This window comes from Podarcis vaucheri, assembly GCF_965113315.1.
Source record: "Podarcis vaucheri genome assembly, chromosome: 9".
Lineage (NCBI taxonomy): Eukaryota > Metazoa > Chordata > Lepidosauria > Squamata > Lacertidae > Podarcis > Podarcis vaucheri.
Window position 1 is genome coordinate 45819820 of NC_138767.1, and position 17716 is coordinate 45837535.

A 17716-nucleotide genomic window follows, 5' to 3' on the forward strand; every position below is an offset into this window, starting at 1 on the left:
TTGCATAATATTACACAGGTTCTTTCAATTTTATTATGGCACAAAGCCACAGGTCTGATATGAATGAAGGTAGTGGAGTTTTAGAACGTCTACACAATTAATTAACATGCTAACATAAATATAGTGATTAAAATAATTTTCTCTACAGTCAATTTTGAATGCAACCCTACTTAAGAATTATAATGTATTCTACATGGTAATTACATAACAATGGGGTGGGTGGTGGGTGGGAAATAACGTATTTCTCCATTCCAGCAGCAGTACCTATATTGATATTAAATTTGGAATTTGGAAATGCTTGGCTAATGCCTAATAATCTTATATTGGTATGCATGCTATAAATCTTTCTATTTCTATTTTGCAAGGCACCTTACAATAACTCCTCTAAAAAATCGAACTAATATCCAAACAGGGCATGAATTAGGAGAGAGATGCAAAATTAGTTTGAGCCTGGAAACTAAAAAGTCACAGTTAGGGTTCAAAAGCATTTCTTAGGGCACGTGTCATTCTCCAACACAGTATTATAAAAACACACTCTTTATGCAAAGTTTTCCCGTTAAAATATGTTAAACTAAAATTTATGGTTAGAATACTATAGAAATAAAAGTAAAATCATCAGGCCGCCTGCACGCGTAACAAGCTTACATGATTTTGACATGAACAAGGAAGAAATAAAAGAACAAAAGGACAACAAAACTTTAGATTTGCAGAATCTATACTTTTCCTGGTTTACTGCATTTAAAATGTCATTTCAAGATGGTAGTAATTTCAGAGTCAAAAACATAACAGTTGCAAACACAAAGGAGGACCTGACACCTTCTTCTATAGTCACAGTTTCTCCACTCCTCTGGTAAATTATAGGCTGGCGACAGGTTATTTCCTTAATCAAACTTTCCTTATTGTGCCCATGCAAAGAAGTCCACATGGCCTAAATCACTGCTAAAGTTTAAGTTGCTTTACTTATCACAGAGCACCTGCTGGAAGCGGCCATACACACACACAATTCCAAACAGAAGATGTCTTTTTCATGGAAGGTTTTAAGTTTGGTTGTCCTTATGATTATCTGCACATATTATTATTTTTTTAGTAGCACACATATGTTTCTTTCTTCAGGCTAGACTCCAGTGTGTTTTCTTCTGCTCAACGGCATATAAAAACAACACATAATATAATGCTTTTCATTTAAACAAAGGAAGTCTATGACTCCAGCTTCAATATTTCAAATAATCATACAAAATATACATGTTGTTTAGAATCCTTTTGACCTTCGAAGGTATAGGAATTTTCTGGGGCGTCATCTTGTAGAAAGAGACAATTTAGTCACAGCTAAAAGCATCAAATATATCCTTCGTGGTCATCGTCATCATCATCGTCCCCTTCATCCTCATCGTCATCTTCAATTTCATCTTCGTCATTCATCATATCGTCATCCTCATCGTCCGTCCATTCATGGAAATCACCGCTGGCAAAATCACCTGATGTTTCCAGATCAATAGCTAAAGGAGAATATAGCTGCATTACTTTGTGTCAAGTATTATTTAAAGCTATTTTTTTAAATATATTTGTGGCCCAAGGGAGTTCAGAATCCAACTACTCAAAGACCTTCTGTCCCTCCGCTGCATCCTAAAGTTGCTTTCATTCATTGTCTGACTCCAAGGCACAAATTTAACCATCTACTACAAAATGCATTTTGAAAAAGACTAGTAAAAACACTGGTAAGGAATACTGATAACTCAAGATGAGATATATATATATTGTCATTATGTATAAATACAAAATGGGCTTGTCAAAACTAATTTTAATTATTACAAGAAACAAGCAGAAAGTAACAGTTTCTAATTAAGAACCCCCCCCCCCCAAAAGTGTGAGATGATGTTCTGAGTTGTGCTGTGTTTTATTATGTAAAAGGCTTATAACTGTGAAGGTGTAGATCACAATCTACAGGGGGTGGGGTGGGGGCTGATTCTGCACACAACAGTCCTGTATCAGCAAATACTTTACTTGGAAATTTGCCTAACCAACAGAAAAATTGGGTTTGAGGCAGCCTTGAATGATCAGTTTTTAATACAGTTGCTTTAAAAGCAAGTATCATCTATGGATTAAGAGAGATTCCAATTCTCTCTATCAAGGAAATCAGATAACAGGGCATACTCTAGGTGGTAAATTCAGACCTCAAAGATCAGCTGCGGGGGGGGGGGGGCACAGGACCTGACAAACTTTTCTCATCCAAACAACTGGAAATGGAATTATGTGATTTACCACAGTCTGCAGCTCCATGTGTTCTGGATCCTGTTACCTCATTGCCATATCTGTCCACGCACCAGCACTGTCCTGCACTTCCATGGCACTGAGTTGGCTTGTAGTAACCATCTTCATCACATAAAGGTATATACTGCCCTGTGCAATACACAAAAACATTACCAGGGACGTGCAGTCACTCTTGCAGCATAAATGTCCTGGCTTCAACCAAGCAATGCCTGAATAGCTCAGTCGGTAGAGCACAAGACTCTTAATCTCTCAAGGTTGTGGGTTCAAGCCCCACATTGGGCAAAAGATTCCTGCCTTGCAAGAACTATATTACCCTTGTGATCCCTTCTAACGCTATGATTCTATGAAACTTGTGAATATGCAGAATTTATCTGTTATATCTCCTATTTCATTCTCAGGTTAAGTACTGATACAATGGTACCTCGGGTTAAAAACTTAATTCATTCTGGAGGTCTGTTCTTAACCTGAAACTGTTCTTAACCTGAGTTACCACTTCAGCTAATGGGACCTCCCGCTGCCACCACACGATTTCTGTTATCATCCTGAAGCAAAGTTCTTAACCCGAGGTACAATTTCTGGGTTAGCAGAGTCTGTAACCTGAAGCGTCTGTAACCCGAGGTACCACTGTGTGTTTAAAGGTTTCAATAAATATCAAAGCATGTTTCCCAATTGCTTGCCATAAAAGGTCTCTGTTCTACCCGAAAAGGAATGTCTACATTGCCTTTTCCTTGTTCTACTGATACCTAATTCATATTGTATTTTTTCATATGTTTGAATAGGGTTAAGATACTCTGCAAGGGATGTGTATTTCATGTTGGTTGCCATGGAAGAGTAACAGTGGCAAAGCCCAACTGAATTCAAAAGTCACTGAGTTCAATGGGACTTACTCTCAGGTAAGTATGTACAGGATTGCTACCTAAATTCTACTTAAGTTTATTAAGTATATCAGAATAAGAATACAATTTATTTTAAACACTGTAACATATGCAACAAATTTGGAGGAAATTGCTTCAATTTAAAATACGAAGTCTTTAACTCTGAGTATAATTATGCAAACTTTTAGATTCAATGAACAATTATTCACGTAAGAGATTTGAAGGAAATATTAAACAGAACATTTAAAACCATATGTTATTTTACGACTGAATCATCTAACCCTTCTTTTCGCAGTAGGTTTTATAAAGTGAAAAAAATTGACATTATAGTACTGTAATAAAACATATGTAATATCTTGGAACTGATAAGGTAATAAAACTAAGTTTAATGGTTTTCAAAGACTTTATAAATTCTGTTACTGGAATTTAGTTTGGTCCATCATTTTAGGATTCATATTGATTTTCTGTTGCAGTTTCGCTAGAGTTATTTATGTAAGCAATAAAAGCTTCAAAAGAATGATCTATGACTTACCTAGGAGCTTCCTTCCCCCTTGCTGTTTCTGAATGTTGCTGAGCTCTGTCTGGCAAGGTGGATCTAGAATGATGACATCAGATAAGTTAAACTTCAGTTATGTGTGAGAATTTAGGAATGGCTTGCTCTGCTTACGATTTAACTTCAAGTATAGGATTTAAAAATGGCTTACTCTCACTGACATTGTTATTATTAACAGATGTGAACTGGAAGCCGGTTCTTCTACAGACAGAATGTAAGAACAGTTTTGCTGTTTTAGAAAAAACACATATTCAGCCTAGAATTCTGACTTCATCAGAGGTCTTCCTCCAGATACCTCTATGACACTTGTAAGCAAAGCATGATAGCATCAGCAATCTTTCACAACTAACATCTGTTAAAAAGAGGATACATGGGATGGTATTAAAGTTTTACTGAAAGTGGACCCACTGAAATTAATGGACCCAAGTTAGTTATGTTTACAAGTTTCAGTGGGTCTGCTCTGTTTTAAACTTCGTTGAATACCACCCTTGGCTTTTGACCTAGACTGTTGATAATCACCATCTGATAGACCTACTAACCAGATCTTGTCTGATATTCTTTAAGGCTATCGTAGTATTTTCTTTAAAAAACAGTCTGAAAACTGCCAGATGATAATTAACTGCAATAAACAGTTTGACCATAGGAAGTCTGCACTTTTAAATCTGCACTGGTTCCCAGTCTATTTCCAGGTCTTTTTCCAGGGTATCGTAAGTAATGGAACTCACAAATTAAATATTGTGAAGTGTGAAATAATATTTTGTGAACCTACTCTCACCGTGAATCCTAGTATTATGAGGAGAAACAATTATCTTTATCCATCTAAGGTTTCCCCCCCTCATTATTAGCATCCTTGCACTTAGTAGATGGGAAAATATTTAAAATGTTTTTTAACTCTGTGCAATCTTGGCTGTATAACTCTTAGTAGTCACTGATCAGCAGAATTCTACTAAAATAATATTGGATGAGTGAATCCTGAAACAATTTTATTTATTTATGCATGTGCATACATGTGTTTGCTTTAATAACTATTATCTGGGTCACAAGCAGAAGAAAAGTCTTAAAAGACAAGTACTTTAGAATGCTGTGTCTTTAGAGTAACTCTACAATGTAAGCATATTTCACAAATCTGAATTTCCTGGAGCACAGTACAAGGTTGAATACTTTCAAGTCCCGTGTATTTCAATAGAAGAGTTAAGCACACACTTAAATCTTTTGCATTGAAATTGAAAAGTTCTTAATACTGGCTGGATTGAGCTCTCTCTCTCTCTCTCTCTCTCTGTGTGTGTGTGTTCAACAGCTGCATCACTTTCACTGATTTCCTCTATTGTCAATAGCTTTGCTACTGAGCTAAATTTAAGGCTAAGTCCATATTACTTTTGATTTTGTTTTATTATATACCAAGGTTACAATGGACTAAAATTGTGTTACTGCTTGTTTAGTCTAAACAATGCTGAAATGCTACTGATTGTTGCAAATTCTGCAGTTTTTAATGGAATACACAATCATAAAATCTGTTCAGTGTGTGTGTATACACACACACACACACACACACAATTTTTATGATTTTTTAATATATCTGTTGCAGAAGACTTCAAACATCAATAGACCTTTAGTGCATTAGTCATGCAAATGAGAGAATCAATACAGATTGAAATACAAACTGACTATTCATGCAGATCAGTCTGTATTTACCCTTCATTTTCGATTTTGAATTTTACCTTGGGGGAAAATAGAAAGATAAACAAAATGCTTGAATGGGTTATGGAGATTCTGTTTCGAAACAGCCTCCTTAGAAAGGGGTGGCTGTGTGACAAGAAATATGCCAATTCTATTGATACTAAATTGAGAAACAAAGTATCAAACACAAGCCAGATAATCAGAAGACAAACCCAGCTATTAGAAACAAATTGCTATGCTTATCAGTAGCACTTTTGTAAATTTATTACAAAACAACCCTATTATATACCTTTTATCTAGTGTGTATTTTTTATACTGGGTTGCTGAAGAGTGATCCTTCTTTAAGCAGACGACTTTCTGCAAGGGATGGTGTCAGAGTTTTTCCTGACACACCTTATTTCACCCTGTATTAGAGGGGAAACTGCCCAACAGGAGTCATGTTTTAGTAATTTGCATTAGGAAGCAGAAGACAAGGAAGCCCTGTTGCATTATCACAACTCCTTTTATAGTTCTCTGGATCCTGCTCACTGTAACTTTTCACAGCCCCTTAAAAAGTGGATTTCTCACAGAACCTCTTACTTTTCCATAACCTTTTATAAGATTTAATCTCTCTCTCTCACACACACACAGAGAGAGAGAGAGAGAGAGAGAGAGAGAGAGAGAGAAACAACTAAGAGTTAAATGTCTAACATCAAGGTTTTCAAGTTGTTCTAGCATTGTACCTTGCTGCCTCTGAAAGCAGTAGCACCACTCATTGTTAGATATCAAACTGTCTTTGTAAGTGTCACAAGAGTTGAAGAATGCCTTGGTGCACTGTTCATTCTTGTCAAGGTAAATGCTTCCAAGCTCTGACTGGTCCAGTAGGAGGTCGTAGTTCGTATCAAGCCTGTTAAACATCCAGCCAAGAGAGTCCTTGCAAATTGGCAAAATGCTGGTATCAAATCCTAAGAGGCAGAAATACAAAGAAATCGAATGAGAGAAAGATTCAGCTAGCTCACAACTTGGCAAAGCCAGGGAAGTCATGGAAACATCTTTACCAGTCAAAAATAAGTTCAGAGTGTGTGCTGATGACCAGCTTGTAAAAGTAACATGCTAACTGCATAAAAACAAGAGTATCTGCATCTATTATTTAGCATAGCATTTAATCTCAAGACACTTGAAAACATATGCTTGCTTGAAAATTCAAGGCATGCAATAGTGGGAAATAATTATTGCACCCTGACTTCAGCAATGTTGACATCCATAAAATGAGAAGTAACTGAGTAAGACTGGGTATGTACCTGGGAAGACTGGTATGGTTATATAAAATTGGTAAGAAATGGAGACTGAAGTCCAGATAAAAACAGTGGAGCCTGGCACAAGGAACCATAAAGAAAGCATTGTGCTGCTACTTTGGCTTCCTCTGTAGAAAGGTATGCCAGTCTTCCTTCTTGCTCTCTCTCAAGCAAATCAGACTGAGGAGAGCTAGTTTGGACTAAGTTGCCCTGGGTATTTTTGGGATGGGTGGGAAGGTAGGGGATAAAAAACATTGCATCTTTTTAAGAGCTCCCTCTGGCACAACAGAAGACAAATCTCTCAAACTGGATTCTTATGATTCCTTATGATTGATAAGCTAGGTCTGGTTTGTAAGTTCTGCAAAAAGCATACTGTTCTTGCATAGGTGAAAAAAATAGGAGGACCCTGTGCCTTTTCACATGCAGCCAGTAAAGCAGTCCCGAGGGGAGAGGAGTTTCCATTGTGGGGAGGAAACTGGGACAAGCACCCTGAACAGTGCTCTAATTAAGTTGCAGCCTACCTTTCAGTCAAACAAACAAACAAAAAAAAAAACAAACAAAGCAAGAGATAGTCTACTCATCTACACCCTCTCATCTAGCTCGGTCAAAGTATGATTGCCTACTTTGAACATGAAATGTTCTTGGTCTGAATTTTCTGTCACTAACATAAGACCAGAGATCACTAACAAGATGCCATAAAAGATTTTGGGAAGTCCTGTGTTAACAGTACCGGCAGGCAAATATTCTAGGTAATGTTTTTATTATTATTATTATTTATCCATAATATAAAGAAACTGAAATCACAGAGAACAACACAATTTTCAAGCTGAAATTGGCTGTCACAAGCAAAGCAAGAATTATACATGCCGACACCTGACCATATCAAAAAGCCAATTCATGCGAAGTTCCATGGATGTTTTCAGCATGAACTTGCTCCCTGTATGCATCACCAGTGCAGCTTGTAGTGCGGGGTGCAGCTATTACATGGCAAAATCCTAAAAGGCCCCATCCTTGAAAACAGAAAGATGTGAAGAACTAAAATCCTGTAATGGCTGGGAACTAAAGACAGAAACTTCAAAAATGCTGTAGAAAATCAAGCAAACGGCACAAATGGCCCAAAGCGTTCCCTTAAGGAGAGAAGGGAATTTGTCACCTTCAGTTTTAATCTAACATCCAGTGCCCATATTGTCTACCAAGCACCCGTCACAATAGGAAGGAGAATGCTGAGAAGATATTCATACAAAACCGCAGCAAAACGCAACTGCTTAATATACAGCAACAGAGGATTTAAATACAGTATAAAGAGGTATAAAACTTAAAATATTGTTTGGATGCAAAGTGATTAACTCTCAAATACTCTTACTGAATGCTGTTCCTGTAGAAACAAAATCGAGACTACTGAAGTAAGAGGCTGAATAAATACCAATGGCCTGTATGGGACTGCAAGCTAGAACACAATATGAATTGACCTAATGAACACTGAACTCAGACCCAATTACATCTGCTTAAGAGAACCAACTTGCAACATACTTTTAAAGTATGGTAACTTGGCTCAATATTTATTAAAAGTGTCTACATATAATTCTCTATCATCTCTTGTTAAAATATACCAAAGTCACATATTTTTGACCATGCAGAGTAGGATCTGTACACAGCCTGGACAAGGCACTGAGGGATGCAGTGACTGGAGATAACTAAAGGAAATTAAGAGTTCCTGACCATGCCTGAAGACATCAAACACACCAAAATATACATTATCTGCTGCAGGATCTCTAAGGGAAGAGTTATATTGACCTGTTTTCAAATGCTTTCCCATTTTCAGAATAAACAGATAGATTTGCTAGCAACAAGAAGAAATTCTTTGTGGTTTCAAATCCTGAAAAATCTTCACCAAAAAATTATGTTATTTATTGTTTAGGTTGGCAGAAATGTTTAGAAGTTACCTACAGTATCTTGTATGCCCTCTTCTGTTTGAGGAACTGCTTAGCGTCAAAATACAACTTACCTTACTCCCCCCCCGCCCTCCGCCTCCTCTAAAATGTGGCTTAAATGAGCCAATTTTATTTCAAAGAAAAAATATGAGGTGTGCCAGTTGCCTGCTAGAAATTTCTCCTCTTAGCTACTATTTGTGTGAAGGTGGTGTTTATTGTAAAAAAGCTACTTCTGGAGCAAATAGCAGCCAGTGAAATGTAAACCTGGTCTGAAATATGGCCTCTGGTCCAATTGCGGGTACTTTCAACCAAACAAAACCATTCCGTATTATTTTATTGTGCTCCTCCGATAAAATTACCCTTTCCAAAGTAACAATTCCATACTCTCACTCGGTTTTCTGATCGCCACACTCCCTACCATGCACATATGTTTTCATCCAATAGCACAAAAAGGCAGTAAATCCCTTGCCACATGTAAACCGTAGTGAAGGAAACTGTGGTCTTTCAACAACTCTCGGCATCCTTAACAAACTACAGTTCCCAGAATTATTTGGGGGAAGCCATGACTGTAAATTCATATGGTACTGTTTTAAATGCACAGTCCAGATGGGGCCAGGTGTGTGCAACAGCTGTAGTTATGGGAGGAAAGGGTGGCTGTCTTCATGTTGCAGAGCTGAGCTGTGGTATGTAAACCTAGTTGAGCCAGGGGTGTCTGAAATTAAACCTAGTCAATGACAGTGTGCAGCTGGAAGTGGAAGGTGTGGATCACCTCACACATGTGGTGGATTCAGTTGTTGGTCTTTTTCACCCACACTACAGGGCACTAAATGGACCCTTTTATTTATTTATTATTGAATTAATATCTTGCTTTTCCTCCAAGCAGCTCAGCCTGGCACAAATAGCTCTTCCCTTCTCCTTACAACAGCCCTGTGAGACAGATTAGGCTGAGAGATGGTGATCGGCCCGAGGTAACTCAGTAAGCTTCCTGGCTCATGGGGGGTTGAACCCAGTTTTCTGGGTCCTAGTATGATGTTCTAATCACTGCACCACATAGAAATGCAGGCAGCTGCCTTATATTGAGATCACTGGCCCACGGAGCTGAGTATTGCCTTCACCTGGGATAGGTGGACTTCAAACGTATAAGATCTACTCCCCATTTCCCAATACTTCCCTGAAATCCAGCAGCAAGATCTATGTGTAAAACAATGAGAAGACTTGTATCTCAGCCTAGAATTGATCTTGTAGTCCTTTTATACAAAAAAATATATAAAAAAATCCATTTCTTGTTTTCCCTTCAGGTTTCTTTGTGTCTGAAGCCTAATTTGGAGTTCCTGTTAAACACCTGAGAATCAGAAATTCTTGGTGGTCTTCTGCAAATGTGAAAGTTTATTCATAGTCAGGGAAGAAGAGGCAACAGTTTAGACTTTTGGCCGCTATGGCAAAATTTGTCAATCTGGTACTTTAGTCACATCATCTCTTCCACTTGCCTAACTCCCCCCCCCCTCTTTTTTGCACTAGGTTGCACAGGATAAGTCCCCCCCCCTCACACTGAGCTACTTACCATTTGAGAAAGCAACTTCCCCCTTAGACAATTCAGAGAATATAAGCCTTTCACATTATGTCATTCAGACAAACTTAACAACCAGCACACACAGAAGCAAGGAGGAGTTGTGAATATGATTAGAAGTCTGCTTTACCCCTCTGGAAAGAACCTAGACCAACCAGATTTAAACCAGAAATGTTTTTGTCAACTATTAAACTGTTAATTTGGGTTCTCCCTACTCACTCCTGCACAGAAGAATATTCTTTCATTTGGCTTAGGTTGCACCACTTGGCTATTTACTAACTTGGCACACATACAGGGTCATTAAAAGCTTTTCCTCCTTCCAGGAAACCTGCCATTGGGCTGAGTTCCAAAGGAAGTACTGAATTCCACACATTGCCATAAATGTCTTTTGCACTTCACAGCGCTCGACATTTCCTCCACTAGGAATTCACCAACAAAACCTTATAGGAAAAAGAATGTATATCGGCAAATATTTTTGTTTTCTCTCTGGGGATAAATGTTGAATCCTGAATGTTTCAAAATACAGGTTTGACAAATAAAGCTGTGCCAACTTTCCTCCCTTCCTTTGGCACGTGAATAAGGAGGAAGCTAAAATAAGTCGGGTAATTCCATGAAAATCTCAACCTGCAGACTCCTTTTTTCATTTTCATATATAATAAACGTTATCTATATCATTTTAAAGATAATTTCCCAAAGTTTTGCTATCTGGTGACAGTTCTTCAAAATGGCATTTTACACATGAGTGAAACAACCAGAAGCATGACATGTAAAATGACTCAGAATTTCCCTTTTTTCCCCCCTTCTAAAGTTCAGTAAAAGACCTCTGACTTGTGTCGGTACGCTTTATGGGACTGATGTAGCAAGTATGCCAGAGGCACCATGATTTTATTTATGGTGAAGGGCTAGATATAAACCTCCAGAATAAATAGATAAAGTACACATGTTCAGATTTATGGAAAGCTTTAACAATACATAGGAGCTTCATTTGTTGCCAGGCTCCTAAGGGAGAGAGAAGCAGGGGGAAGAAGATTAAGTACTTATTACTTCTATGCTGTAGTTGATGAACTGAGACACAGAAATTAGGTGCAAGATAAACCTTGATGCCCTGATCCCATTGGGAGACACGACACATAGTTAGGCACATGAGCTACAAAGTCCCTAGTTCATCTCTCAACTCAGCTGGATAATACTAGGTACTTTAGACAAGCCACTTTTCTGATGGCCACTGGGATGCTAGCCTACACAACAGGGTTTCAGCAATATAATATGCACAAAGGAACAGGTTTGAGTTCCCTAAACCCTACAATATAAATGTTCCTTATTTATTGAATCACACCCTACCCTTTCTCATAATGGAGCCCAGGGTGGCAGATAAGTGATAATGCCATAAAAAACCTGAAAAACAGCACATCTGAAGGCTGGGAAAGATCTCCACTTAAAAAGCTTTTTGAAAGAGGAAGGTCTTCAGTAGGCACTAAAAATACAACAGAAACTGTGTGTGACTAATATTCAAGGGTAGGTCTAAAAGGTAGGTCTAAACAGATGTCCTGATATGATGGTATCTGCAGGAGTTCCTCACCTACAGAGCACAGTAATTAATTGAGGGTGTATGGGGTGAGGTGATCTTTCAGGTATCTGGTAATATATACTAACAAGGGAGTAAAAGGAATCCAGTCACCTATGCAGCTTAAAAGGCCACTGTAAGAAAAATCGAAATATGGAAAACAACAAGCTGCTTGTCGGACACAGTATTTGGTCCCGGTGATATGTGCTATGTGATCGCAATTGGACGAAAGGGAGCTGCAAGGACTGGGTTGGAAGCTACTTCACACAAACATTTTGCCACGTGGAGCAGTGCTACACTGAGTGATAACGCTACTACACTCAAAGTTGGGTGAAGGAGTGGCATGCTTTATGAAATTTGCATTTTCCTAATGTTCCTCTATATGCATTTGTTTCGTATGGAATCCATTTTAAATGCTGGTGTTTGGCACATTATTCCAGAAATGAACTGCAAGAATATTAAAATTACAATGAACACAAAAGTACTTTAAAAATGCAAGCATTCCTAGTTTATATTACTTTCAATGCATCAAAAATATTTAGTATTTTAAGTATCTTTTACAGAGTGTGCCCTGGTTATTCCAGAACTATACCTCACCATTTACCCATAACATACTGTGGTTCTAAAGAAGCTAGGCCAAGAGAGACCAAAAAGAGCATTATTTAAAAAAATTCTTTCTGGTCCCTACAGAAGAATCTTAAGCCTGGATTGTGTGTGCACAAGACTCTGTTTTCTTGATTGCAACTGATGTTTAAGCTTGTCTTGTTTACAATTTGCATTGACTGGACTGTGAAATAATGGTCACCAACTCTACTGTAAATCTTTAGAATGTAGAAGTAAGTAGCAGCCCAGCTTTCACATCCTGTACCACTCTATTTATTGTAGAGAAACGAATACACATAAATACAGATTCATCTTTATTTCATTTTGACTATTTGCTATTATTGCTTCAGCATGAGTAATCACACAGAGCAATAACATTTTCAATTAAGTAACATAATAGGATTTTTTAGTAATGCAAATTTGCAGAAAGTAGAAGACCTAATCAAACAAAAGCATACAAAAAATATCGAGCACATCTAAAAAATGCTAATAGTGAAGGTATCAAGGTAGGCAGTCAGCAGCAGGCAAGCTCTATTAAACAAGATATGAGAGAAATTCACAGAGTTGGCCTGTTGTGTTAATGAAGGGTCCAAGTTCAACGCTTACAAAATCTAATTTGCCTTGGCTCCTCAGTAGGAAGCCACTCTCAAAATGTATCACTGCATATAATAATTGCTGTTTTAAACAAATCCTACCAGTAATTACATAACCTGATATTCCACTTGTTTTTGATGCAACAGCAACAAAATCTTTTAATGTTTCAAAGGATTTGCCCTGTTAATTGTTGTTGCTTAGTTGTGTCCGACTCTTCGTGACTTCATGGACCAGAGCACGCAGGCACTCGTGTCTTCCACTGACTCCCACAGTTTGGTCAAACTCATGCTGGTAGCTTCGAGAACACTGTCCAACCATCTCGTCCTCTGTCGTCCCCATCTCCTTGTGCCCTCAATCTTTCCCAACATCAGGGTCTTTTCCAAGGAGTCTTCTCTTCTCATGAGGTGGCCAAAGTATTGGAGCCTCAGCTTCACGATCTGTCCTTCCAGTGAGCACTCAGGGCTGATTTCCTTCAGAATGGAGAGGTTTGATCTTCTTGCAGTCCATGGGACTCTCAAGAGTCTCCTCCAGCACCATAATTCAAAAGCATCAATTCTTCGGCAATCAGCCTTCTTTAAGGTCCAGCTCTCACTTCCATACATCACTACTGGGAAAACCATAGCTTTAACTATACAGACCTTTGTTGGCAAGGTGATGTCTCTGCTTTTTAAGATGCTGTCTAGGTTTGTCATTGCTTTTCTCCCAAGAAGCAGGCGTGTTTTAATTTCGTGACTCTTGTCACCATCTGCAGTGATCATGGAGCCCAAGAAAGTAAAATCTCTCACTGCCTCCATTTCTTCCCCTTCCGTTTGCCAGGAGGTGATGGGTCCCTGTTAATAGTTCATCATTATTCACTTGTTGCCCCCCCCCTTTGGAGCTTGATCATTCATACACGATTCCATTCATACAATGGGCTTGTCAGTATCTTCCTTTGTGTAACTGTAGAAACATTCACTAATGGTTAAGGGCTACCATGCTGCAGTGACTGTATATCTGCCACTCAGCTCAAGTGAAGCACTTATTTTTTATCCTCTCCTTTCAAGGCAACTAATCATCAGCCTGTATCGAACCATTTCTTAGAACTGCATACCTGGCTGAACAATAGACTTGTGAATGACAACCCACACAAAACTCACTAGCTTGTTCTGAACTAAGTGATCATTTGAAGAAAGCCTGAAGAGATTGTTGCACATCAATACAAAGCCATGGCTCGATTTTCTGGAGGGCACCACAGTTGGAGAAAAAATTAACTTGTGGAAGGCATGTTTATGTTTCTGAAGCAAGTGGTTATAAGCTCAGTTTGAGACTCACTGGAAAAATAACACTAATGGATTTTTTTAATTTAAAAAACCCCAGAAACTTAACATGCATTCTTTCAAAGAGATATCAAAAGATGCAAGTGCTTACTGCTTCTTTCGGGTCTTTGTACAATTCTAGTCCTCTTCTGAATTCCGCTTTCATGAAGAGCCTTGAACCAATCTCGCAATCTGTTTGCAACCTCTCTGAACTCCAGGTCACTGCACACTGAAAAACAAAATGAAAAGCTTTGTAATTTTCCCGGGCTGCATATAAATTCAATCTTTCATGTTGTCGTAAACAAATGAAAACTAACAGATAACAATTTCCCTATGAGTTATTTTCTCTTTCAATATTATTTACAATCCTCGGTATTTTAAAGATGCAATTTACATAGTGCTTTTGAAAAATGTATAATGTATTGTTCTTCATAAGTAAACTATTCTCAATTTCCCTGCTGGTAGGAATACCTGTGACTCTCTCTCCCTATGTTGTGGTATATCTTGTGTTCTATTGTAGAGTAAGAGTTCTTATTATTATTCTTCAGTAAGCATGTGGGGCATTTTTCTGGATGTGTATCTGCACTTTAGAAATAATGTGAAGAAATGGGACAAATTTCTACTCAAAATCTATTGGAACCTTCAGTCTACTGGAAGAAATTTGCAACTGGCTTGTAATTTAAAAATTCAAACTTTCTTGGAAAGGTTTCACACATCTCTGGCTCTGGTTTAGTGCCTTGATAGGAATTCATCTGGGAAGTCTGTGCATACTACCTTGAGGACCATGATAAAAGGAAGTCAAGTCTAATGAACAAATAAATACATTCATTATCTGAAGTCTAGTACAGTATCTGAACACATTTGATAGTTGACAATATTCGAGAGGTGATCAACAGCAGTGTGTATATCACAATGGTTTTCAGCTTTTCCACATGACCCCTTTTCCACATGAACTGGCAAGTTAACTGATGCCTGCAACCTTGTGCGCTTTCTGCTAGCTGCACCCAAACCACTCACTCTCATCTATGCCTTCTAGCAGATCCCAGCTACCAAGGACAGCGGTTTAGTTTGGCTTGAGTTGTTGGGAGCATACACAGGCCTGCTGCATTTCTCCAAGAAACTCAAACCCATCAAGAGCTCATTGAGTGCACAGCCAATCCAGGCCCTAACAAGAGAAATGGGGATAGGCTTGGGTTAGGAAGAGTAGCTGTGCTACTTTCCACCAATTCCATGGCACCCCATTGCTTGTTTGGGGTGCCAGTTTGGCTGGAAGAGCAGCTGAGTCTTGGGCCCAAACTGAACTGTGAGAAACTGTGTTGAAATGTCCAGAGCAGTAAGCTACAGATTGGTGGCTGGGCAGCAGCCTATGCAACTGGTACAGCTCGAGGATAGAAGGTATGAATGTCTGGAGTCCTGGCACTCACAGGGAGCTACAGCATTGCACATAAGAGATTACAATCTGCTCCCCGTGGCGTAAGTACACCAATGCAGATTGCTAACCCCCATGATAGCAGTTCAATTAAGCTCCTGGGTTGTACTGCTGCCAGAACGCCAGATCAAGGTTGCAGTGTTACCAAGGATTTAATCTAACCAGCTAACAAATCTTTTGGGCATAAATCATACCATTTATCTATCTCTCTAAAATGAAATCTTTTTTCCCCCATGAAGGCGTGCTGCTACTATTATACACGACATATTGGCCTGCATTGATTTAAAATAGGTCAAGATGAGGTAATTCAGACTATTATTTCACCGAATAGGTTGGCAGATGAATCTTTAATGACAAAAGACAGACAGTAAAGGTTGTGGAAGGTTAGACAGTAATCAAAAAAATGCATATTAAATCAGATGAATCCACTCAGGAACCTGCCAAGAAGTGCTTTTCCCTTTGTCTAATACTACTACAGGCGCTCTTGCTCTTACAATCAATTCTAGCAGCCATTAAAAGAATTAGTATGGATAAATGAAGTCTCTAGCTCAAAGGTTATTTTGTTCTATCATCTTAAAGTGCTAGAAGCTGACTGGGTTTACAAAAATCAGCATATTTAACTATGGATAAATGAATGAATTTAAAGTCCCCTTCATACATGCTTCATAAATAACTTTCATAATATATAAATGCAAAGAGGAACCAAGTGCTGAATTTGTTTTCACATAAAGTAAATGCTACAATTTGTGGAGTTGGCATTTGAATATAATTTACTGATTGGAAGTAGAGTTTCTGGAAATGCTAATCAGCATATTTTCCTTCACCGCTTTAATTTTCAGTGCAGAAGCTAATTGTATCCTTTGATACAATTGAATCAAAAGAGCAGGAATGAAAAATGTATTAAGATTTTATGCTAAAATATGCATCTAACAACAGACAAAAAGGGGTTGTCTGAGCCAGAATCTGGGCAAACATGCTCCTAATTAAGTGGTAATTGTATTTGCGCTCTACACTGCACCATTTCTGATAGACAATAGCAAATGGCAAGGGGATATCGTTACAAAATTTTCTCCAGTAAATTACATTTAAGTTGGAAGACTAACAAATTGTTTTTAAGATGAAAATGGTCTTGGTGACTGTGATCCACAGAAAAGGCAAGAACGAATTAACAAAGAACCTGTAAATGATTTCAGAACTTGAACCATTGAACACATAACCTATTTATGTATTGTCTACTGTGTAGAATGTAAACTGAAATGTACACCTTATAACATACAAATGCAATCATCCTTCATTACTAATTAACTAATTTTAATTTCACAATTTCAAACTCTTTTGCGTTCATCTTTAATCAATCTAGTAGCCAATTGCTTTTAAATTATTCCTTTAGCATAACCTACTGTTTTCCAGATCTGAAACCACAATAGGGATAATTCTTCCCCCAGCGGTGACCAAACCTTTTTCAAAGAGGGCCAGATTTGATGAAGTGAACATGTGTAAGGGCCGATCAAGGTTGTTGAGCTTTTTTTTAGGATTTGACCCCAATAAATAAACTGCCACTGGGGCTGGGCAAAACTGGCCAAGGGGCTGGATTAGGCTCCCGAAACAGACTTTGGACATGCCTGCTTTAAATAATTTCTGTCAGTTGCTCCCAATGTTATTTTGTGCCCATGATAAGCCTCAAGCAAGTCCTGTATGTTTACAGTTTGTTTTTAATCCCCTGTTTCTGTTCCTATACTAGTCAGTAACATCTCTCTAGTGTTAAACAGTACACTCTGCTCGATTCATCTTTTCATTATGGCCAATGACCAGTATCTCTTCTCAACCTTCTTGCTACCCTCAGAGTCCTAACTATCCACCCACTCCCCTGTTCTTTGAAATTATTCTAAACAGGGCCATAAGAAGGAGGAGAATAGGGGAATGAGATGGTTTTTAAGTAATGTCAGAAACTCAGCTACATAAGCTAGGCACCAAATGGCTCCTTAAACTAAAGTTACAGTCGCCAAAACAGAATGTCTAGTTGCCATTTTGGAGCAAGACAGTCCTAAAATCTTATTTTTCAAATCATGGACTGGCTGTGATTGAT

General features: G+C 38.3%; 1 protein-coding gene across 2 annotated transcripts in view; it reads right to left on the minus strand.

The window, feature by feature from the left end:
* Positions 1-204: 204 nt before the first annotated feature.
* The window catches only part of SPOCK3 (SPARC (osteonectin), cwcv and kazal like domains proteoglycan 3), a 132409-nt gene continuing 114897 nt past the window's right edge, over positions 205-17716 (minus strand). For both annotated transcript variants that reach the window (XM_082237245.1, XM_082237246.1), the window contains 5 exons: positions 14314-14430; positions 6096-6317; positions 3676-3738; positions 2260-2397; positions 205-1496 (listed from right to left, as the gene is read on the minus strand). In XM_082237245.1, the coding sequence (XP_082093371.1) occupies positions 1336-1496; positions 2260-2397; positions 3676-3738; positions 6096-6317; positions 14314-14430 (701 nt within the window). In that variant the 3' untranslated portion in view covers positions 205-1335. The remainder of the gene's footprint in view (positions 1497-2259; positions 2398-3675; positions 3739-6095; positions 6318-14313; positions 14431-17716) is intronic.